Source organism: Anopheles arabiensis, chromosome 3, assembly GCF_016920715.1.
Source record: "Anopheles arabiensis isolate DONGOLA chromosome 3, AaraD3, whole genome shotgun sequence".
Lineage (NCBI taxonomy): Eukaryota > Metazoa > Arthropoda > Insecta > Diptera > Culicidae > Anopheles > Anopheles arabiensis.
The window spans coordinates 20,706,576-20,731,319 of record NC_053518.1 but is presented as its reverse complement, the minus strand read 5'-3'; the positions used below and the strand labels follow the sequence as shown (position 1 = coordinate 20,731,319).

At 41.0% G+C, this 24,744-nt stretch overlaps 1 protein-coding gene across 3 annotated transcripts in view; it reads right to left on the bottom strand.

Annotated features, from left to right (window-relative positions):
- Nucleotides 1-24,126, bottom strand: part of LOC120901445 (myosin-VIIa) — a 33,343-nt gene extending 9,217 nt beyond the window's left edge. The window contains exons 1-3 of one of the 3 annotated variants that reach the window (XM_040309404.1): nucleotides 24,007-24,126; nucleotides 20,589-21,177; nucleotides 4,652-4,698 (exon numbers count right to left, since the gene is read on the bottom strand). In XM_040309404.1, coding sequence (XP_040165338.1) covers nucleotides 4,652-4,669 — 18 coding nt within the window. In that variant the 5' untranslated portion in view covers nucleotides 4,670-4,698; nucleotides 20,589-21,177; nucleotides 24,007-24,126. Of the gene's footprint in view, nucleotides 1-4,651; nucleotides 4,699-20,588; nucleotides 21,178-22,935; nucleotides 23,050-24,006 lie in introns of those variants that run through there. The other 2 variants (XM_040309402.1, XM_040309405.1) reach the window with 2 other exon arrangements.
- Between the last annotated feature and the right edge of the window lie 618 nt (nucleotides 24,127-24,744).

Genomic DNA, 24,744 nt, shown 5'->3' with positions numbered 1-24,744 from the left:
GAGATCTATATTCTCGTATAATCTAGACACCTTTTATTCCTCTCCTTTCCTCTTTTCTTTTCGTCTTTTTTTTTCTTCTTTTCCTACTTTTACTTCTTCTTCTTTTTTTTAGTAGCTTCCATTAACTTCTTGCACTACTTTTTCATTAAATTCCATTAACATTTTGTATTACTGCTACTACTGCTTTTTATTTATCTTTTCTCCTACTTACTATTCTTCATATTCGTCGAAAAACTACTTAAGCAATCACTTAGATCCTGTAGCTCGAGTCCTTGCTTCAGGAAAACAGTTCAGTTATAACAGTTAAGACGAACGAAATGAATGCGATGGCTTCCCTCTCTCAGGACGTGTTCAAATGAAGGATCGTTCACTTTTACGAAGGATTTATTTTACAAAAAACAAGCAAAAATTAAAAAAAGTCTTTATAAGCAGATGTTACAAGCCAAGACTGCATCAATGATAAAAAAGCTGAAGAACTGATTTTACATTAATGAATTAAATCGGGAAATCAACGGAGAATATGTTTATGCAACAAGCATTATGTATGTAATGCAGCTTGGATTAAGTCTGGAATAAAACTCCAAAAAATTATCCGGAACTATGCTATATAAAGGTCACCAAGAGTGTATTTTTTCATTATTTTGTTCTTAAAATATTTCTTTTCTTCTTCTTTTTTGGCGTAACATCCACTAATGGGTTTAGATATCAGTGACTTAGTATTTCTTTATAGCTAGATAATTAGTCCTACGTCCTACGGTAATTTCTGACATCTTCATATTGCAAAATTATACTTCCAAAAGAACATATAATAAGTTATCCAACGCACTATCTATGGTGTTCAACCATATAGCTTTCTACATAAACAAAATTCTTTCATTTACCTATTTATCATCGCTTTTGTGTGTCATCGCTCGGTTTGACTTACAAGCAAAAATATTTAAAAAATCATTTCTTATCTAACAAAGCTTTACCTATCTTAGTATCAAAAGTGAAGTAATTTGTCTCATAATACAACAAGAGTGATCGTATCACATCAACAAAAACACCATTTCTCCATCAAATACACCTCAAACGACTGTGAAAGGAAGAGGAGACCATTGAAAAGATGTGAGTACTTCCCAGCAACGGCAGACAAAAACGGTGTTGCAGTATTAAGTAACCACCAGATTCGCTAATCAATTCGCCACCAAATCGACCACAATTCAACTGAAGAATGTGCTTCCCTACACACTCACACCTCCCCTACCCGCTACGAAGTAATAGGCACGAAGCGCCCACCGCACTCTTTGCTTCCTTCAAACAATCGCGCAAAGTACGCCCAATCCGCAACAGCTAATGCCTGGCTGGTGGCAATTTTCAATTCGATTCCTACACGTACCATTCAGCACGGGTTTGGCTGTAGATAAGAGGGCAAAAGGGTGAGGGGGGGGGAGTATTTTCCCTTCCTTACTTCTAGAGCAGGAAGGAAAGAAAACGCACGGAAACGCAACGCGATCGAACGCATGAGCGATGAGAGACGCGATCGAGGAAACGTAAAGCCTCACGTGTGCACACGCTGCCGTTAATTAATGATGAATATAGAGCTACCACCCTACCTCCCCCTTCCCTTCGAACCCAGCCAACGGGTGCCAAGGGTGCGGCAGTAAAACCGACGCAAGCGTTCGTGCCATTCGCATCAACAGCCAAACCATGCCAACTGGAGCTGGCAAACTGTCTGCTAAGTCTGGGGGACGGGGGGGGGAGGGCTAACCTTCCACCAGCCAAGACAGCAAGACACCGGCGTCTTGAGTCACACACGAAGACGTTAAGCGCACCAAAAGAAAGAAAGGTAGGGATGGGTGCAAAAGTGCCTCGTTCGCACCGCACAAAACAGGTGGAAATGCTTCCTCAAGCGTTTAATTTATGGCTGTGCAGAAAAGAAAAGGCAACGGAGAAAAAAGGCCAACATGATGTATACTGAAGCAAAATAGAGACGTGTACGGGTGCGATCGAGCCAAAGCCGAGCGAACGGTGGAAAAGGCTCACCATACAGATAGGCCAAGAAGTCACTCCCGCATGGGTATAGGCTAAATAAAAGACACTATGACAGAACGGTAGAGAAGAATGCGTCTTTTTGATACAAAACTATGATTTGCAATCAATTGTTTCTAATCGGCAAGACATAATTCCTACCAACAAACCTTCTTGAGAATAATAAAATCAACCCAATTCAACAAAACAGAAAGTAAAGTACCGCTAAAAGGGAAGGGTTTCATCCCATTTCGGAAAAAGCTCGAAAATGAAAACCGAGTTCTTAATCGATTTTTGATTGTGACATGCGAATGAGGTTACGGTTGATTTCGCTTTCAGTGCAAAACCTTACGTTTTCCCCACCCTATTGTTCCCCCCCTTCCGTGCTGCTTACTGTCCGAGCACGATGTTTGATGATTTATGACGGAAGCTTCATTTTCCGGTGAAAACGGTTTGGCCCTTTAACGCAATCACCCGCCAGCAGTACAAAAAAATGAAAGAAAACTTTTACCTCTCATTACTGCTTCCGATGGAATGCAAGTAATTGAAATAATCACCCATCAGCAGATGACTAAACATTACTAACATGAGGGATGTGCTAAGGTACTAGCTTTAGAACCTGGCTTATATCTAAAAGGATCTGGTGACTACAATAACAATAACATAGATAGATAGCTAAAAAAAAAGGTTAATATATCTGACAATATTTGCTTTTTTGGTTTCATTCAATTCGTTTCATAACAAATTAAGTTAAGAAACTGCTTTCCAAGATTGAAAAAAAAATTATTTGCTTTAGTATATTCCTGAATTATTAAAAGTGTTTTTATGGCATTTTGAGAAGCACAATAAGCATACAATTTAAAACAACAATCGTTTGTAGAATTAATTTTACTTCATAAAACTATATAACAATTTGGGGAAAGCGTGGCAAATTGGACCGGTTAAGGATTTTGGTAAGTATCTTATTGGTTATTTTGATATCAATCCATACTTCAACGTCTTTTTATGAAAAACAATCATAATATGACGAATTAATAAGAAATATCGTGTAAATGTGTAAATGTAAAGTCGTGTAAATTAGGTGGCGTAAAATGGACTTGCTATGGGTCAAAATGGTCTTACACGAAAATGTCAAAACACAACAAAACAAAGGGACAAAATGGACCACAACATTGAACTACAGGCTTTGGTTAAAGCTCTTGCATCGCGGTAGAATTGTGAGAGTAGAAATTTAAGTTTAGTATTTAAGTGTTTTGTTGAATAATTTAGTAAAATGTTGGAATATTTCAATAATTCACGTGTTGTCAGTATTTTTTCTGGGTGATATAGTATACATACAGCACAGTTTTATTTATGTACAGCTAGTGTATTGTAGCAACCTTAGCTTATACCACAGCCTCATCATGTTGCTCCTGTCAAAACATAAAGACCATTTTGCCTCAAGCTGCAGCGACCATTTTGCCCCAAGTGAAACATTTTACAAACTTTTACATTAAAAGCTTTAAATTAGATTAAAATGGTTACTTTTTCGCGTAAACCATAGATAAATATAATGTGCCTGGATACACATTCTTTTTTTGCTCTAATTAAATGTTAAATTCTTGCGAAAGCTTATTTTCGAGACGGTGAAATTTTCATCGCTCAGAGCAAACATTTTATTTGCTAGATTATTCATTTATTTTGAAACCTAATGTTATGAAACGTTCATGGGTGGGCTTTAAACATTGTATTTGATGTTTTCAATCATTAGAAATCATCATAACCGTGTTAATTTGCCAATAATACAGGTGACCACTTCGCCCCACCTAACCATTTTGCACCAGGTTCCCCTAACATTCAAAGTGTAAAAAGTCTGCCATACATTTTACCGGCCATTTAACACTTATGTAAAAAAAAACAATGATTTTTTGCTTCAATAGTTTCAGCCATGGTCACATACCATGAACATCTTTCCACTACACTTCCCATCCATCTATCTGTATCAAACGTGCATTCCAAAATGGCATTGCGTTATCATAAATACCTCATCAATCATCCCAAACCCGAGATTGTGGCCGGGAAACGGACGGAAAAGACACAGCTTACATTTCGTTATACATTCCATCACGCATTGCCCAAGCCTTCCGGCTCTTTCCGGCTTAAAAGTGGTCTCATTTGGCACCAACATACTGTTGATGTTTTGTAAATTTGTTTAAACCAATTGTTGTTTAAACCAACCGATGGGTTTTCTCTCTTTGTTCTTTCCCTTTAACCCGCCCGAAATGTGGGCCAGTCCGAAATAAGATCGTAAACATTTGCCAACGACCAGCCTGCGACGGTGTAAAATCAAACAAAACGTGTTTATCTTGCGTCAGCAAATGGTTCACAGTCGGACAAACAAACGGACCAATGTAGCCACTGCACCAACTACCTGTTGTCGAGCGTATGTTTGAAGGTGTACCGTTAACATTACAAGCAAACAGCAATATTCACAAAACCCTTCCCTCGCCGGTCCAGTTTTATCAGTTCGAATAAATATATCGACTACAACTAACTTGCCCAACATTGTTTTACTCAACCTCACTGCACATTCGAAGCAAATGTACCATTAGACTCTCTCTCCCTCTCCCTACTACTGCTACTGCCACACAGACACACTTACCCGTGTAACGATAACCATTTTGACGCCACATTGACTTCTGGTTTAATCTGCAAAAAATAAGAGAGAGAAAAAAAGGGAAAGAAAATTCATTACACTTGAAATTGAACGGCAAAGGAAAAACAGCATTTTCATTACATTGTTCTGGAGAAAATGGCAACAGAAAAAGCCACCCTACTACACCCAGGGTCCACGGCATGATCATTTCCGGTGTGCCTGTACAGTGGCTGTATGTGTGTATGTGTGCACCACTGAGATTGTTTCTTTCGCCCGCCGACGATGAAGAAATTGATGATGCAGCAGTACGAAAGTGAAGTTTCGTGTGAGTGATTTTAACAAAAAGAAACGAACCTCCCAGACCTTCTACGTACATGTTCGTCCATGTGGGCGCTACTATGGGGTGTCTCGTTTTGCTGCTGTTGCCAACCCGGCCCCAAATATCAACAGCAAATGTGCTGAATCACAGTGCCTCTATGATGGATGTAAAAAGTGCAAGAAAACGAGAAAAAAAACGATAGATTTGTTTACCAAGCGACGAACCTTTTCTTTGAACGGCGATGGTATAGTGCATACCTATGGGAGTACGGACACAAAGACACACTGCTTTCAAGTGCGATCGTTTTAAATCTGTATGTGTGAATTGTTTAAGCTGGTACAGGGAAGGAAATGAAACGGAAGAATGGGCCAGACACAATAGTAACGGGTAATGGATCTCGAGAGACTCGAGAATTTATGATGGTATGCAGCAGACAGCACATGTACTGGAGTGAAGCGATTTGATGCGAAAATGATATTAAAGTTGTAATGATATTATTCTGTTTTATTGTGAGTGGTATTACATTATTGCAAATAGCTTTCATTAACTTCAAATTGGTAAACGACCCACTTTAGAGAGCTCTGTTATAATGCTAGCAAGCTGTTTAAGCTTTCACACACTTTCTGTACAACAGTGAATAATGTTAAATTTCTTAGAATACATTCCAACAACATGGATAGCTAACTCTTAGGTATCAAATTTCTGTAATTGAGCTCAAAACTGTAACAAGCTGTCCCGAATCCCGAACATCACACTGTTCTACATCTGGCCTTTCGTGGAACGATTTCTCCCACATACCAAAACCGTGCAATAAACTCTGTGATTCCAAAACCTGTGTGAGTGTGTCCTAAGGCAAGATTGCAATCAACCTTTCGAATGGTACAGAAACGGTTCTTCCGCTCGCATGACGTCTCTTTCGCAGGGAAGCAGATAAGCCCTAAAAACAGCGCGAGCGCTAAAAACAAACCAGCAAAAGCAGCAGCATCAGCAAACCTGTTCTTTTGGCCAGTAGTTCTTAGCGGTAATGGAAACCCCTCCAATGGCCCTACATTGGACGGGCAAACAAACTGGTCCTCTTTCTCCAGCACCGCCCGTGACAGGACCAGGATTTGACCTCATTTTGTTGCCCCACAGCACGACGGACAGAGTTTCTGCGGACGCGGTTAGTTCGCGGTGAGAAGAACATTTCAGGAGGCACAGTGGCCAGTGTGCAGTTGGGAAAGAAAGGCAAGAAAGGCGTAATGTGATAACGTACACACTGCGGATCGTAAGTACCGCTAGCCGGTCGATCAGTCGCGATCTTTCGCGTTTTTCCTCTTCCGCTGCTGTGGTATGTATCGTTCGCTTGTCCATGTGGTTGAAGAATTCTACCACACACATACACACATACACACGTGTGCATACAGCTGAGAACTTGTGCCACGATCACGAATCGAGCGGCTGTTGGTGTGCGTACGCACCATTGCAGTAGGCAATGAGTGTTTGGTAAGATGAAAGCAAGAGAAGTACAGATTTCTATTGTGTTCATTATACAAATAAAATGCAATACATGCACAAATATCCACAGCTAAAGTATTCGAAAACACGACTAAACGTTACACATAATAGAAAAGCATAAGAAAGAGTAAAAGGTACGATCAACCGAGAGAGCCCCGCATTCGCGATCGCTGATGACGTTGAACATTTTCTTCCGTTCAAGTCTACACTCGGTCAAGTCCAGGCATGGGGCTGGCAGGAACCGGCTCAAAGTCTATTGGAGAGCCAGTTCTTTGCTCTGTGTGTGTGCGTGCGTGTTCGTGTGTATGTGTGGTGCAAAACGTCACGCTAGCTTATTTTCACCTTCCATCGTTCCTCTGCTCCTCCGCCCGGGCGGGTGAAGAAAAATGAAGAAATGTACAACGGCGACGAAGACGACGACGGCCGACGGTCAAGATCATGTCCACGTTGGCGAAATATATGAGAGGAGAGGTTTCTGTTTTGCTTTCTCGGCCTAGCGATCGGAGACCGGTTCGAAGATTTGTGATAGGCAGGATCGATTATGGGTGAGTCGATCTTCGTACTCGTGCCCGGATTGCAAAACGGTTCCATTTGAGGAAAGCGTAATTGTATAAAAAATGATTGAGGGGTTACGCTGAATAGGTTACCTTTTCATTTGAAATCAATTAGAACTGATAACTCAAAAACCGTGTATGTTATTAAAAGTATTACAATTACGTTAACACCAACTGCTGGAAGTTAATCTACGCTGGAACCTTTATTTAATATCCTTAAGTATGTAATCAGTCCTGTAATAATAAAACAAACTTTTAAATCACAGAAACATTAAATTGTAATTTGAAGAAGACACTCGTTAAGTCCAAAGTTTGTTCCATTTTAAACGAAGAATGTCATTACATTTTTTGGAGTTTTGAAATGATGTTTTGGATGAAGGATCTACATTCCATTGTTCCGTTCTCAAATGTGGAGCGTTTTTAAATTCCTCAAAATCCATACATGTGATCCTAAACAAATTCGCTACTGATTCAATAATGATCCAATTTTAATCTTTTTTGTTTACACGGTCAAGGATAAGCTTGATAATGACACACGCTTTGTGAACACGCGGGTTTAATAACCTCTGGATTAATAACTCCTGCGCAAATTTAATGTCCTGTTGTTTCTTGTGTTTCAGTGTTTCAAAACGTGTAAATAACATTTTCTCCAATTACTTTAAACATTAGTCGCATATGATATTACATTAAATTTTCCAGTCAATATTAAAAAAGGCGATTTAACGAAAAATCAAATAGTTCAGATGAAACCTTATTTTCAAAACAGAGTTAAAAGAACAAACTTCAAATATTACTTTTTTTACCTTTTCAAACTACTCAAACTAAAACACATATTTTGCTATGTTTGGCTATGACTAAAATGGGCCTAGGGCTTTGCACTTGCTTGCCATATTATTTACTTACTATTTTTCATATTGTTGAGACTTATTATCTATCATAATTTTTCACTGACCTAAACATGTTTAGTAACACGTACTGACCAATAGCTTTGTAAGATTTGACTCCCTAAATTTTGTGTTCAAAGAAATATATTGCCAATTTAAATAGCCAAAGCCGAATTTAATCAGAATTTTAAAAATTCAGGATTTTAAAAAATAAACGTTAAAAATAATTCATCAAGAAATCAAAACTGTTATAAATACACCAAATTTATGACACTACTGGTACTAAAAATTGTTCCTCTGAACTTCATTATAAAAGCTCTCCTCAATAAGCTGTAAGAATTGCTGCACTATACTCTTACCAAATATGAAGTAACATATCCAATCTATCTTACAAGCTTCTACAATGATCATCAATGAGGTAGTGTCTTCTTCATTTCCAGTTTTTCAGCCACATACAGACACACATACGCAAACATTTCACAGTGGTACAAAAACGACTGGAAGTAATAGGATTTTTTCCACCACTAACTCCCAAGCTGCATCTCATCCCACCGTCCGAGTTACTAATTACGCCCAGCGGTCAGTGTTAATTACCGATGTACCGAGGCATCAACGCCAAGTCCACCACCGGACCGTGTACCGTACGTACGCGCATGCAGCAGATAACACCACCGCGCGCGTCCACACGATGCCAGTACGGTGAAGTTTTCGTTTTATTTTTTGCCCCTTTTACGGAAGCTACCACATACATCGTTTGGCTGTAACCGGTCCAGACACACCTTTATGCGGCTGTGATTCGATGCGTATGTGTGTGTGTGTGCGTGTATTTACAACAATGACAAACTGTCCAGTGCTTCCGGTAGTAACAATGTTTTGCAGAGATGACTTGTCAACAATTAAATAAGCCTTGTTACCATAAGTCCATATTAGGAAGTGGACTTTTTCCGACTGAGTTACACTTCGATATGATTGGTAAAAACATTAAATTAAACAATTTTGTGTTCCTTTTTAACGACGTTGCAACGTGAAGCAATGACTGAGCCATCTTATCATCCACGCATCGTAAAGGAACACAATGTCAGCATTATTACCTAAGCGAATGTCTCATTGCTGTAGTCTCACCTACCCCAAAATGTGACGATGACCACGAAATAGGTGATTAGAAGGTAAAATAAAAATAAATCCAATCGCGGTGAGAAGTTTGATATGACCAAAAAGGGTCCGGGGCACAGTGGAACAATGGAAGCTTGAGCTTAGGTACGTGCTTATGTGATTTATCATTTACAAGCAGTTCATATCTTGACTATTTGCTGATGGCGTGATTTCCCACTATGATTACACTGACGGGCACAATTTGGGGTAACATCAGTATCAGGTTTATGCTTTATTATTCGTGTTACATGTAAGGAAATTTAAAAAAAAAACAATATTTTCAAGAGATATAGAAGCTATAATTAATATACAAATAAGAAAAAAAGATCTCATCTAACACTAAGAATGTGTTATGCGTTAGTATACGCTGCTAACATTATTTGGCTTATCAGTTGCGCACGTTTTCTGCCCCACAATTTACACATAAAACCAAACATTGCTGCCATTCCACGCGTAGCAGAACCCGACCAGATAAGGCGTCTCCTACATAAGGCACGAAAGAATGAACAAAACACCCCTCCCGCGATAGTCTTTGGCTACCTTGCGCAAGGTCACTGAGGTGGTTGGTAAGATTTAACGAAACTTGTACAGAGAGGAGAAGAAGAAAAAAAGAGACACTCGCGCTTATCAGTAAGCTCGTTATCAGTTGGCGTGCGTTGAACGCGACTTCGGCTGGGCGCGATCAGTGAAGCAATGCTCCGGCGATAGATGATAAGATACACATAGATACACACACACCTACAAAGATGGGGAAGGGAGAATTCTTTCCCGTTCGAGGGCAGCGTGATTTAGGTGGCTTAAAAAACACGTTAGCAAATTAACTATATCTGTCTGTTTTGGGGGAAGTTTCTTTTTTAAAAATGGAATTAGTAGGCATCACTTGACATTTTTTGGCCGTTTTGAAGGAGTATTTTAACGATAAGAGACTATAAAATCGAATTTAAAAATAAAATTAAACTGAAAATATTCTATTTCAAATCGAATTTAAACTTTTTACACAATTTATCACAATGAGGAAAGCTTCTCTAGAGTCAAATTAAAGCCAAAAAAAATGTTAAACATGCTACAAAATATTCGCTTTTGCACCAGATTGCAAGAGTACAAGCTCCTGAAAGTGGGTGTGTCGTCGTACAGCAGTGAAAACAGTGTGAAAAATCACTACCACAATCAGACAACAGCCACCGTCGCCAGTGTCAGTGTCAGTGGCGGTGTATAGGTAATTGCATAAATTACTTATCTTGCCATCCGTCCATCAACGTCACTACGTCGACGACAACGAGACGACCACGAGGAAGAGGATGACAGTTTTCTCAACTGCAAACCACCATCTTACGCAACCGAGACTATCACTTTCCACCTGGCCTACGCAGCCCTACGCACCAAAACGAAACAACGCCGCCTGCCACGTGTTTTTCGATCGTACAGAGCTTTTTTGTTTGCTGTCTCTCTCTTTCTCCCACTGTCTGTTTTGCTCGCTAACCCTTAGTGTTAAACTTTAAGAGAAAAGCGGGAACGGCTGGTGGGTGACTGGTGGAAAACTATACAGACCTCGGGGGAGAGGTCGGGATGGGTGAGAAGGAAATTGATACCATTTGTCCGCCCCCGGGGTGTCGGGGGTGTTTTACTTTCATTTCATTTTCCCCATCATTGCCGCTTGGAAACAATAAACCTGTGAAGGGTTTGGTGTGCAGGTTGTTGTGAAGCTGTTATTTCGCTCTGTGTGTGTGTGTGTGGTGAGGTATTTTATTTCGTTACAACAAGGGGAAAATGGGTGAGATTCGAGGAAATTCTCATCACACAATTAAATGCTACGAATAGCTACGAACGAACGATCGTTTTTCACAAAAGGTACGTGCAGAAGGTAACAGATCGGTGCAACCAAGGGAAGATACACCGGCCTGGGGGGGGGATGTTAGGTTCCATCGAAAGTGAAACCGATCTAGCCTACACATGGCATCAAATAGAACGGGGTGGGAATTTTGTATTCAAATGTAATTCCAGCGATGATACCACATGCTGTATCATTAGTATGAAAGCGTTTTTCATTCGTTTTTTTGCTGCTGCAAATTCTGTACCAGTTTGAGTAAAACATGTGACTTGCAGGTTAAATCATTGCTCTATTTGCTACCGTATTTAGAGAGTAAAGTATGGTTTTAGTTTTAAATGTCCATTAACCTTCAGGTTGCAAATGTCAAGTGACCCTAAGATGACATGATTTTCCCTCCAAGCGTCGGCTCACTAGACTCTCTCACTCAACCTGCTTTTGACCGGTGAAATTGAATTAAAGCAAAAGCGAAAGTCCACCAATTCATTTCACTCTTACGGCAACAAGAGTCAACAAAAGATGAAACAAAAAATCCACCGCCAAATTCCCACGGAAGTTTCATCCCAAGCCAAAGGGAAGATATTTGGCAATTGACATTGTGACGGCTAAATTACGAAACCGTCGGTCGACTGTTTTGCCGCGACTTTCCTTCGAGATTTTCCTCTACAAAAAGTGGGCTACCTTCCCCGCACTACCAGATCTCATTTGTTTTGCGTGATGAAGTTGATGGATGAGTTTAACGATCGATTAGCCGTTCGCTATGCTTCCGAAAACGGGTGGCCCGGGCTAAGATTGATGCGATTAGAGCAGCAGTTTGGCGTGCAGTAGAGTAGGGTAGAGCGCGCACCCGTCCAACCAGGTTGGGAGAGTTTTAAATGGCGGTCTTCTTCGTTCTTTTTTTGTTGTATTTACCAGTTTAGTTTCTGTCTTTTCCGGACGGACGCTGTTTGCGAGGAAAGTGAAAAGCTCGCACCACCGGTCGCAAACATGCGTTTTCCTCGTCGCCCGCTTTCGCCTGGTGTGTTAAATCTGCAACCAGAGGAATCAAACATTTTACGCCACCCGCCACAAGCTGTGTAATAATTCAGCAGCAGCAGCAAGGTAACGGAGAAATAATACCGGGCAAAAAAATAAATAATCAACCGTGTAACCTCGTACACGTGAAACGGGAGTGGAGGGCTGCAACTAAAAGCTGCAAACGCATTTCAACCCCGTTTGCCGTGAAAGGCGACTGCGACGACTGCGTGGACTGCGATGCGATGAGGTGGAAAGTTTAATTGTCTTGATTTTAGCGTAACATTAAGTTCGAGATTTTCGATCCTGTTTCGGTGGCGGCCGTCGCTCGGGAACTTCTACTGCAGGCCGCATACTGTTCGGTAGTTAAAATTACTCATTTTTTGCTCCTTCTGGTGTATGTATATATGTGTAAAGTCTGATGGAGGTTTACTTGTACGTACTTACGGGCAACTAATTATAGGTAATGAGCAGTAAGCCGAAGATGTATTAGAGTGTGCATGTGCAGTTTTTATCGTTTTTTTAAGAGTAGAAAAGAAACATTGAGATCTTTGGTACAACATTGAACATATAATGTAGTTTTTATGAGTCTAGGGGTTTTTAGCAAGGTTTTTAAAGGCTGTTTAAAAAGAATGAATCACTAATTTATTCACTACTTTGTATTCATGGGAATTATGAATCATTTATTACTAAGTTACTAAACACTGGGTTAATAATGTAAGTCAAACATGCATGTTCTTTGACACAGCGTATCAACATGTAGCTCTTTGGTTATTGTTATATCATTGTGACATTTTAATGTCTCAATTAATTTCACTTGTATAAGATCTATATTTGTGCTAATTTGTTTGTCAATTTGACAAGCTAGAGCAGTGGTCGGTAAACTTTTGAGGTAAAGGGCTAAATTTTGTAAATGATAGAGAGCCGTGGACCAGTTAATGGGGTACTTAAATTATTACAATGCATAAATTTTAAAAACAAATCAATTGGTAAATGATGTCAAGTAATACGATTGAAGATATTGGGGTCATTCACGATTCTAGTCAGTTTTTTGTATGGAGTTTGACAGTTGGAGGCTGAAATCATGTAAACACTCCATACAAAACCACATACAAAGCTAGCGTGTGATTTTCAGTCTAGATTATTCTAGCCTCAAAGCTAGAATCAGATTCGAGTTCCTGCTCGAAAAATGGCTAAACAAGTTGGTGTTTATATTTATCCCAAGGTGCATTAAAGAGATCAGGGGATGTAATATAGAATCAAACTGTATGTAGTCCAGGTGGTCTCATGGCATGTTTTTTATAACCAAATTTGAACATCACTTTTTGAAAGAACGGGTGAAAACTTTTCCTCAAACAAGCTTTCTGGAGGCTCGGCGAATACACAAAACACCTAATATCTTCATTCAGAAACAGAAGCGATATAAATCTGTTTTCTAAATTCATACACCTTGGGATAAGCCCACCTGTACATAATACCCTTTGATTTACTTTGATAGCAGCTCGAAAACTGCTATATAATGCAAACAGCTGACAGGCTGAAATTTCAGCCTACGAGCTTCAAACGGAAAGGGCCCCATTGTTGGTTTTCTGTAACAATATCATGCAAGCAATAATAAAGATTGGTAGTTCCTATCCTTAAAACTAATTGAAATAGGAGTAGGGTATTTAAATTAACGGGCATTATGAAATACAAGCAATCGAACGATATCAAGATTCATCACCTGAATTGCTTTAAGGAGCTGTATGGATAAAATGTGAAATTGGAATTGTTTTTCAATATCGAAAGCCATTTGAAGCCTTACGCTACAAGACTTTAAGTAGAAAAAAACAGTGTATGCAACAGGATTCATTCCATAATACTTTAATCGTTCAGGAATGGCATGAGAAGTAATTACATTTATTTCTTCAGCTACCTGTATGGCCTCCAAAGTGTCAAGAAAGTTTCCCAAAACTATGAGAACTCCTGAAAACCCCTGTAATAGTCTATCTATATTACGATAATCAAAGATTACGACGGTATGAAATGTCACTTAATTCCAGATTTAATGTTTCGGCGGGCTGCATTTGGCCCGCGGCTCGGACTTTGCCAACCACTGAGCTAGAACAACATAAATGCCTGGTAACGATCATGTTCTGAGATGTTTTTCTATATTTCTTTGTACTCTAATTCATGTTATGAAATGTTCACATAGCGTGTTTTTTAAAAACATATCACTGGCTAAATGTAACGATCTATGAGTTTGAATTGATTGGTTTATAACTTTTGTTCAACATTTTTAAAACAGATAGTTTGCTTCAATCCACGAATAAAAAAGTGTGTACGAAAATAAAATGCGATTACCTTGTGTGAACCTTTAGTCACGTTATTTCTAACCAACAGCCAATGACTCATACGCCAAAAAGAAAGCTTCTAAACATCACGCTTCACCAGTGTTGCGAACGGTGACGTTCATCGACATAAAATTGTAAACATTCATTCGATTTGAAGCTTCCCATTCCCATCTCTCTCTGTCATTTGACATTCCCGTCAAAAAATGTCATTTGACATGAAGACATTTTCAAGATACATTCATTTGACATTCGCCAACCTGTATGAATCGTGAACTGTGTCGTATTGCAAACGGCCGTATTCATGTCAAACTACAACAGAGCGTGCGGTGCAAAGGCTTTCGTTTCACTAGTTTTTGATATTTCACTAGAATCCCCATATTCAGCGACGATTTACTTCATAATCCTCCGATCGTATCGATTTGTGTTGTTCAAAAAATGTCAAATGACATTCAGACTACATTGTTTACATTTCATGTCATTGCATCAGCCCTGACGGTAGCGACACGAATGAAGTTCGTTTAATGACAGTCGTGTCGTGGAAGCATTGAATGTCATCAGCCAAAAATTATTTTGACCGGCTGTTTACGGTGACTGTCATGAAAAATGTCAACAGTTAACAACACTGCGCTTCACTATAGATCAAATCCCCCAACATATTGACATCCCAGAGCGGTCATGAGTTTTGGCAAACCACACGCCAAAGTGTGCCTTTCAATCGATCATCATTCGAACACTGTCAACCCTAATTCCTTCATCAGACACATACGGACGGGTGACGATCATGGGATACGCGATCAAGATCGCATCGCAGCGCACTGTCAGCAGAGTGTAGTTTAATCCCTCAGTTTCACGACATTTTTTTTTCCTTCAAACCCCACAAACTGATCCACTTCACCTCTAATTGGCTTTCCGGGGGCAACTTTCGCTCGGTCATGTGCGCGCGATCAGCGTCTTAAACGGTGGTGAAAATGAATCGATCGCGCCAGTTTGTCACACGATCGTTGCGTGCCGATTTCTACTGCGAGATACAGTGTGGAGCAAAAAACATGACGCCCCTCCTGCTTTCGTGCTCGTGACGATCGTGCAAAAATTAATCCAATTTAAAGCTTTACAGCCAACCCACGCCGGGGGTAAACAAACAAGAATAGCAAAGGCAAACAACAGCAAAACAGTCGTAACTTTCCTCGGCTTACAGATCGGGTTGGTTGAGCCATGCTTTCTTCTTCCAGCAACAGAAATGACACCGGCCTGACAAGCCAATTCATTTGCGCGTCGGGTTGAATAATTTATTTCTGATTTGTTATTCTACTGCAACAAAACACGAGCGTTTCCTCCGCAGTAAAAACGAACAAACGAGAAAAAGAGCTACTTGTAGTGGCATCATGAAATAAGACTAAAACTTCTACCAAAATGAAGCGATTCAACGATACTTTTCCTCACCCGGAAGAAGGTAAGTTCTCTACAAGACGGCGGATATAGTTAGACCCAGGGCAAATGCAACCCAAACCCGAAACGCCTCCGATGCACTGGGATGATTGCACACTAATTCACTTTTCTTTATTGTATGATAATATTAAGTCATCCACCAATCCAGCGGAAGGTGAGAAAGGTTGCCATTGTTTCAACGTTCAGCAACATTTCCGTCCTTTTCTTCCTCACCCCGTTTAACACTTGCTCGCTCTCGATCATGGCACGTACCAACACTCCCCGAGCCAGCTTCTAGCCTATCATTTAGGTTCTTTTACAGATTTAAGATAATCTCGCACGTAACGAGTGAGTTACACGAAACACCAAACCAAACCAAACCAAAAAAACATCAAACAACATAATTCGGTAAAAAGTGAGAATATGAAACGATGCTACAACAAACCCACTCACACAAAAATGGTGGAAAAAAGACTACCTTCAACAAGCGATATTAAGCGATAGCATCTACTCAGCGCTGACGTGTCTGATGATCATTTCCTGCTTTTTCTTTCTCACTTCACCGACAAACAGATTGTTTGTGTGTGTTTTCTTCTCCCTTCCCCTTTTTGCTGGTGGTTGATCTTCTACAGTTTCACATCAATAAAATTAGGTAAACAAACAGCTGGAAAGCGAAACGTCTCTCTTTGTTCCCAGACGCATCTTGAGCGTCAATTTTGGAAAGGGAGAGAAAGGGAAGTCAGTTACTCGCCCATACACAATAGGACACATTTGCCACAGCAGGGCGGGGTGATAAAATGTAGGTGTAGGAAAAACTACACACACACACACAAAACAATAACAAAAAAACATACTTTCTTGCTGGTATTATTAACGGAAATTTAATAACATAATAATGCACACATACACCGCGCCTTATGCAACGAACGAAATTACCGGCCCCGATGCAATTGCACCGACGATCGACCCGAACGCGAAGGGTTGTGATGTTGTGCACCCGGAAGACGCGCAAGACGGGCGAACAAGTGAAGATTTATTACATTTGCTCGAACATTTTTGTTTCTCCCCTCATTATTTACAATAATTTTGCTACCTACGAGTCTGGTGTTACTTTTGGTGTGTTGTGTCACCGGTATGAGGGGGTTCGTCGCTTACTGTCGGGAATAAAGTCTTTCGAATAAACATCCAAAATGAACAAAGAAGAAACGTTCGCTTTTTACTGACTGCATGCAGCAATGAGGGTGCCATAAATGTCACCACTGAGGTGCTAAAAATCGGTATGCATCACAAAATTTCACACCTTTTCACCGATTATTTGAAAGAGATTATCTAAGCTGACGAGTTCACCGACAAACTAACTGCATATCAGCTGTAGATTGTGTGTGTGTGTGATCATAAAGATCGGTCCCGCTGATACAGCGATGATGGAGAGATTCTGAGACAGAAACACGTCGCTGTCTAGGAACAACCTGTCGCACAGTTACCGCTAACCGAGCAGAGCGCGGCTAGCGCCCTAAAATCCAGCTCCAACGAATTCCTGGCCACGCAAGTCGCGAGTTGTTATTCTCTTTTGTGTGTTTGTTGCTTTCATAGGTAGTGGTGTGGTAACGGGTTTTTAGATTCCTCGCCCGGAGGCCACACAGGCACAGGTCGTTGAAGATGTCACATTGTTTGAAAGGATACTTGAGATTAACGAGATCTCGGTGGCTTTAAAAACCATATGATCAAGTGAATAAAGTTTAAAAAGTCTGCAAGTACACGATACAATATTATAATATTCAGGTGGTTAAATGTATAACATAGTTTTACATTTAAGATAAAATGTGCAAAATAACAACGAAAACCGTATGCATTGAGAAATAAATAAAAAAAATCAAATTTATTCCCAATACTCCAATGCCAAGAGCAACAAACACACACACGCACACAGATAAAACCGGAAAATAAACCTCAACAAAAACGCATCGTTCCCGCCCGTCCCCATTGGAATGTGGAACCGGAACGATGCGAGGTGGAATCTTCCCCCAACCCGAAACACGTTTTATTTTATGACTATTTACATTCCACCCCGGTGCTGCTGTATCCACCCGATCCACAAATTCTGAATGACAGCGCTATCCATTGCGAAGCGGTTCGGTTGAACTCCTCTGCCTGGTCTACAGTAGATTATAGCTACACAAGGCTTTCATCGCTCTCGTCCCTGACTTTTCTTCAACCCGAAAGATAGATAGAAAGAAAGATTTCACCTGAGCACCTGATTCGTGGTGGCTAGTCACCAACATACACAAACGCTTGTGTGCACATGGGAGTGTTTTGATCGATTAACCACGTTGACGTTGAGGGATTGGAGGGTCTGGGTGACTGCGTGGTGCTAGAGTTTTGTGTTTCTATGCACACATCTATGTAAGTTTCTTCTATGTATGCCATTCACGTTGCTGAATGATTGGAATAATTTACCATTTAGCAGTCAAACCAGCCGTTCGCAATCAATCAACACAGGACAACAGTTCGATGCAGGGTGATAGGCAAAGAGAGTGTGAAAGTTTTGGACTGTATCTGTATTTCGCTCAGCGCTAATCGAATGAATGCTTAAACGGAGCTATTTACAATGAACTGATTTCTATTGAATCGTCCTATTAAAATGACACATTTTTAGATGCATAAATAAACACCAATTGTTTATTGGTATTATTGAAGAAGATTGACGTCTTTAGTCATTTTCAGCTAGATAATCCGTATCTAAACTCCTTAATAATTTCAGTTAGGAATTTAAGAAACCAAACCAATTTAAAACATATGATACTGTCCCTCAAGTAATCTTACAAAGGAAGCCACCAAATTTTCAATCACTTTCTCAACCACAACCTAACCGCTAAAATAAGTATCATTTTCTACATAAGCTTAGCATTAAAAATGACGTATGACCAACATGTCATACGAGTGACAAAGTGTGACATTCAACCACATTTTGACGGTCTCTCATCATATTCCAAACCCTCTGTGAGCATTTTCATACACATACCACATTGACAAACAGTAAGGGGAAATGTCCCCTTTTTCACGAAAGTACCAAAAAATGCAAATCACTCAGATTAGGGTTGCTTTTCATATGCATTTTAGGCGCATTCAAATGCAGGTAACTGATATGACAGCATATGCGATTAGTTTACCAACGGAACGAAATATTGAAGGCTTGTTATTGATTGAAGCAGAAAAACTGAAATGTATACTTCAACTACTTCCAACTTATAAGAACGTGGTGTTTTGGTTATTTTTTATATTGAGGTGATGATCCGATATGAGTAAAAAAAGACACTAGAGGGTATCGTTCAAAAGTAATAAACAAATATCCTGGTCATGGCACCACTCTCTTCTAGCGATTTAATACCAAACAGTCAATTCCAATAGCATATTTTTGGTATGTGTGCTTGCAAAAGGTTTTAAATTTTTAATAATTTGTACTATGCTGGTTAGAAACATGATGGATAATTTAGTTTATTATGTTCTTCTATTTATTTACTTACAAAACAAGAAAATAAAGGAATAGTTAACTACTGACGATTAAAAATGTCGCACAGAAATATCTTTTACGATAGAAAATAATCAACTTTTGCGTACTTGTAAGCACTGAGATGCTGTTTGCAGCTTCTTTCATCATGCCTGTGACATTTGAACTTTTGCTGTCGTTTTTTCAATCACCTTTTCACAGTACTTTGTTTGTTTTTCTGGCTTTGTGTCTCGTTGTTTGAGACAGTTTAGCTTTTTTCTGCAACTGTTTTTATATTATTTTTCCTCCCCATTCCCAACTGAAACTCTTCTATCACTTTTTACTCCAACTGTTTATTTTTTTCAATCCCTCGTCCCCCAAATCATAAAAGACTCTCCCAACGCTCTCTTTCTTCGTTTAATTCTTTTTGCCTACATTACGCGGCGATTTTTTTTCTTCTTCTTCTTTTTTCTCTCTCTCTCTAACGTTTTCATAGCCCTGCTGCTGCTGCAGCCCACTCTGCTGGAATGAGTTTTGTATTGTTCCAGCCGTTTTTTTCCACCGGGGCGTGCGCGGGCTCTCAGGCTCGACAAAACTTAGACACGGTACGGCGGACCCTCGGTGTGCCGTATGGTGTGTGTGTGCTGTGGTGGTGTAAGTGTCCGTGCCGTGCTGGTGTTTGCTGGTTATTCATGAACCTTCTCTACCGTGACCGATCGCGTTTGCGAGAAAATGGGTGCCGGGACGGGTGTGTGTGTATGTGGACGTGGTCCGCCGCATGGAGCTGCGCTGAGGCCGAATGTAAAATTAACTTTTTCAACAACAAACACAACAAAAGCCATCGGATGGCGACGAAAAACTGCCATCTAAACTGCGTGCGTGTGTGCTTAAGGCCACCCTATGCAAGGTTTGGGCCATGTCAGGGAAAATTTCACGTGTGTGTGCGCGGGGTTATGGTTTTTGTTTTCCTGTCGAACAACGGCGCAAACGATCGTAAATCCATTTACAATTCGCAACAAAATGTCGATCGCCGTAGGGGTGTTATGAAATCGAGTTTAATGATGAATTGTATCGTGGAAAGGAAGTAGAATTGTGATTGTTAAAAATACTTTCGAAAGCGATTTGTTTTTTTTTTACGGTTTGCTGTTGCAGCGAGTGGAAGGTGTGGTAGATTCGATTGCGAGACTGGTGCAGGAAATATCATAAGCTACAGTTGTTAATTACATGTTACTGATATTAACGTTTGCCTTTAATTAGAATCGATCAAATTGCCAAAGTTTGTCAATTATACAAGCTCTAGGGTGGCTTCTATTGCGCAATCTATTGAAACTTAACAAGTTTAATTATTTTTAGATTTTTGGAGCAAAAAAGATTATGTCTTTCATGTTTCTCTAATTAGATGAATGTATTTATTTAATATTGCATTGATAGTTGATCATCAAAATTTACTTACCCTCAAAATTTATTGTTGCCAGCTTTCGCACAGCAATGCACAATTCACGAGTATTTCCACAGTGATCTCAACTATAATCCCCCGAAGACGCTCGCTCCCGTTCGCGTAATGTTGCAAAAGATCGTCAAACGGCTGCCGTTTTCATGCACTGCAATAGAGCAGCTTCAACGGAATGACCTTTCGTGCCACACAAACTCTTCCTTTTTCCTGCCCAATGTTGCTGTTTTACCGCAGTGGCAAATGATACGTTTTCATTCTCATTCGCCACTATTCGGGGGGGTATTATTTTTAGCCTCACTTCCTGGCTTCCATTGCCGCTATTATCGATCGTACACCCAACTTCACCGTGCGCACACTAAACTCGCTCATCTAAAATGTGCCGTACAGCCGTACACCGACACACACACTCGTTCACTCACTTATGCTAAGACGTTCTTTGACTTGATCGGGCGAGAAACACTCACACACACGGACACAGACGGACACACGCGAATGGTGGAATTTTCTATCGCTTCTTTTTCCACACCCAACGCTTTCCTTAATGCACGCTCATAATTCTGCAAAACACTACTCGCACCACTAGGGGGGGCTGTGTTAGAAAATAGTGATAAAATGAAACAACAAAAAAACCAACACATTAGCATTCACGCACACACTCGAAACACGCACAGTTGGAAACATTCTCTGGTACGATTCGAACTTTCGTATCCGATATCCGTGGTGGTCATGTACACGCTAGCATTCCTTCCCTGACAGCAGTGGGGGGTGAGGGGTGCGCGCTTGGAACCAGGAGAAAAGGAAGAGCTCAAGCCCCATTCCAATCGAGCATCTTTCCCTCTTCTAGTCTTTTGCTTTATCCAGGCCAGCGTGCTGACCAGGCCGCCGTGTGCCTGTTCTGTCCATTTCTTCCCGGGCGAACACACACACAAAAAAACTGCCGTTAATTACGCTGGGAGCAGCACCTTCCATCGATACACACCAACCATATTCCATCCACCCCACCTGCTCCCTCCCTTTCCCTAACCCCTTCCAATCCCAGAAACCGGTTCGATCTTCCACCGTTCGAGGAGGTTCGTCGCTTTTTAGAACGCCGAACAACGGTGCAGCTCACTGCTGCGCGCATACAGAAGACTTCTTGCGCCGAGGGCAGAAGACGAACCTTCCCCATTGCAGGCAAGTGCGATCTTCTGCTGGCTGTTCGATGCTCGTTGTTGTGTTTCTTATATGTGTGTATGTGTGATTTAGAGAGTGTTGTGTGTGTGTACGATATAAAGAGAAAAGAAGCAAAACGGAGCGCTTGAAAAGAGAACACAAAACACAATTCAGGTGGGGTGGAGACGGTGGTACAGAAGTGGTACCGGATCGAAGATCGAAGGGAAATACAACAACAACAACAACAACAACAACAACAACAAAAACACTCACCATCCCCGGGGAGAAAAGAAACACGTTCCCAAAGAAGGCATACTTCTCGTGTGACCTGTTTCTTTATGCCGCGGTTCTCTCTTGATTTGAATAAAAATTTCTTTTCCTTTCTTCCTATCCGCTTTCCTCTGTTCGTCTTCGCCAAACGTCGGCGTAAACGTGTCCAGGCGCTATAGAAAAGCTTACTGGTTTCGCTGTAGAAGTACCAACATATACAATATACAACTGGGATAGGCGTAAAGGAAAAATGTCATCCGAGCTTAATATTTTATCGTTGTTATTAATCCAACTGAAACATAAAAACACTAACAAACGAACGACCATGTTCTGGAATGTTGGATGTAGGTTGAACATCGAGGTGGAAAATCGTTCGGAAGTGAAAATTAACATACACAGCATAACCAACACACACACACAAACACAGCGAATAGCATTTCAGCGTAGGTTAATGACGCAACCAGCCGACGATCTCATCGCATGATCATCATCATCATCATCACCGCTTCTTTTTTTTTCAGAGTGTATTACGGGAGCGCACTACTGCCCATTTGTGTGAAGAATAGTACCACCACCTAAACCCACAACCACACACATACCAACACACACACGCACGCACTCACTCAAGCAGACACACACTCACTCGTCGTCACCTGATCACGCTAGAATGATCTTTCAGCAGCAGACGAACCGTACCGGAGCCGAAATGGACGTGCAATTAGCGCATCCACAGTCGGTGTGTCTATTCGATTGCACAAAATTGTTTGGAGTGAATTTTGCTTTTTTATCCAAACCACAATTTTCCTTTTTTTCGGTTTTGCCAGGAAAACTCTCCGAAGTACACAACGGTTCCGCACGATTTGATGCACACAGTTGTATTTTTAATTTTTCCTCACACACACACACGCACAAAAACGACACGTACACTTTTCCGGTGTGTTCGGTGGAAAGCATTCACCGCCTAAACCTTACCGTCTGCTAGAGCTGCGTACGCATCAAAGGTGTTACTCCAACTGGGCAACGACTGGGCAACCGTCTTCCAACGCACACACCGTGTTCTCGCAGGTGCCACTGAACTCGCTCGCTCTCTCTCGCTCTTTCTGTAACACTAAAGTTCTCTCAGCGATCAGTTTTATTCTCTCACTGCTTTCTACGAAATCATCCCCGCGGGGTTTGGTCGCTTTTCAACCCCCTTCGCGCGAATGCACTTTCTTCTCACGCAACGTCAGTGCGGGAGAGCCGACCAGGCGACGAACCTCGTCGCTCAAATCCGCTCACCGCTGCTCACCGGTGCTCACGCGCGCACTTTCCTGGTACGCACACCCTTACGCGCACAACGGGCGCCGGCAGCTCGCGCGATAATGCACCCTCACCTTCGCTCACTCTCTTACATCTTCTCTCTTTCTTTCTGGCTCTCCAAGCACCTGTGCACCATCCCTGCTGACAGGTAAGGTACAACCCCCTGTGCCGTGTCGGGGTTGACGCTTCACGCAACCTTCCCCTGTACACACACGGCCACCGGATTCAAACGTCAAGCTAAATTGAAAAGAAAACCCACACACACACACACACACACGCATGAGCGGGTACAGCCCATTGAACCTGTCCGTGGCACTGCTGCGTGATGTTCTGGGATTCTTGCGGGTTGCGGGTTGTCGGCCGCCGGAAGGAAAAGGTGTGTCGATTGGTGAGGTGCCTTTTCACGCTTGACGTACGCTCGGAACGGTGCCGCACATTAGCAGCAGCTCCCTAACCACTCTCCCCGGTCACGTTACTTCCGGTGTGGGCCCTCGCTTTACGGTGAGGGAGCGAACCAAAACGCACCAAGAGCGAGCGATCGGATCCCGAGGTTTGTCCGGTTGACAGCAAATGAAACAGGGGGGAAAAAACAACACAAAACTTTAACCACTAACTGGAGCTATGCTATGTTGCTGGCGCTTTCGGTGTGTCCCATGATATGATATGAGTTTATGCTTCGTTCACGAAATTCACTTACTTTCGCGCACGCACACCCGTCCGTACACGATGAGTGTTGATTTTCTTTTGCTTGGCTTTTAGATGTGGCTCGTTGATGTTTCGCTGCAGTCCAACCCCGGCAGGCCTGTGGATGAGCTAGTGGAGTATGTGTGTGTGCGTGCGTTAGGGAACGAACGGCGACCAACACACTCAAGCTCACTCATACACTGCGATTACTGCGCGAACAGGTGAGCAAGCGAAGAGACCATCGCACAGTGGTTCCACCTTCATCGATATCGCTAGCATTTGAAATGATCAGTTATTGTAAAACAATACATACAAAATCATTGCAAAAGTTATTATAATGTATTTTGCATAAAACGGTATTAAAAAATAATGTTCTGCAATAACTAGCAAAAAAATGTTTCAACAAAAAATCTCATACCATGACAGAGTTTAGTATTTTCAAACATTTTGCTTTGACTTATTCGTTTAATAATATTTATTTTTTGTTTCTCTTTCATCACACTTGGGCACTCAAGCACTTTTGGCTAATATTGTTAAAATGTTGTCAAGAACTATACTGTATTACTTTTTACAAAATTTTAAATTTAAAATTTACAAAATTTTAACAATTAATTACTTGCATATGTAGTGTATTTAATGACAAAGAGGTTGATAATATCGATACCGATTTTGAATCGAGACTATGTATAAATAAATAGATAAATAAATAAATAAACAAATAAATAAATACAAATCTAATCAACCGCATCTA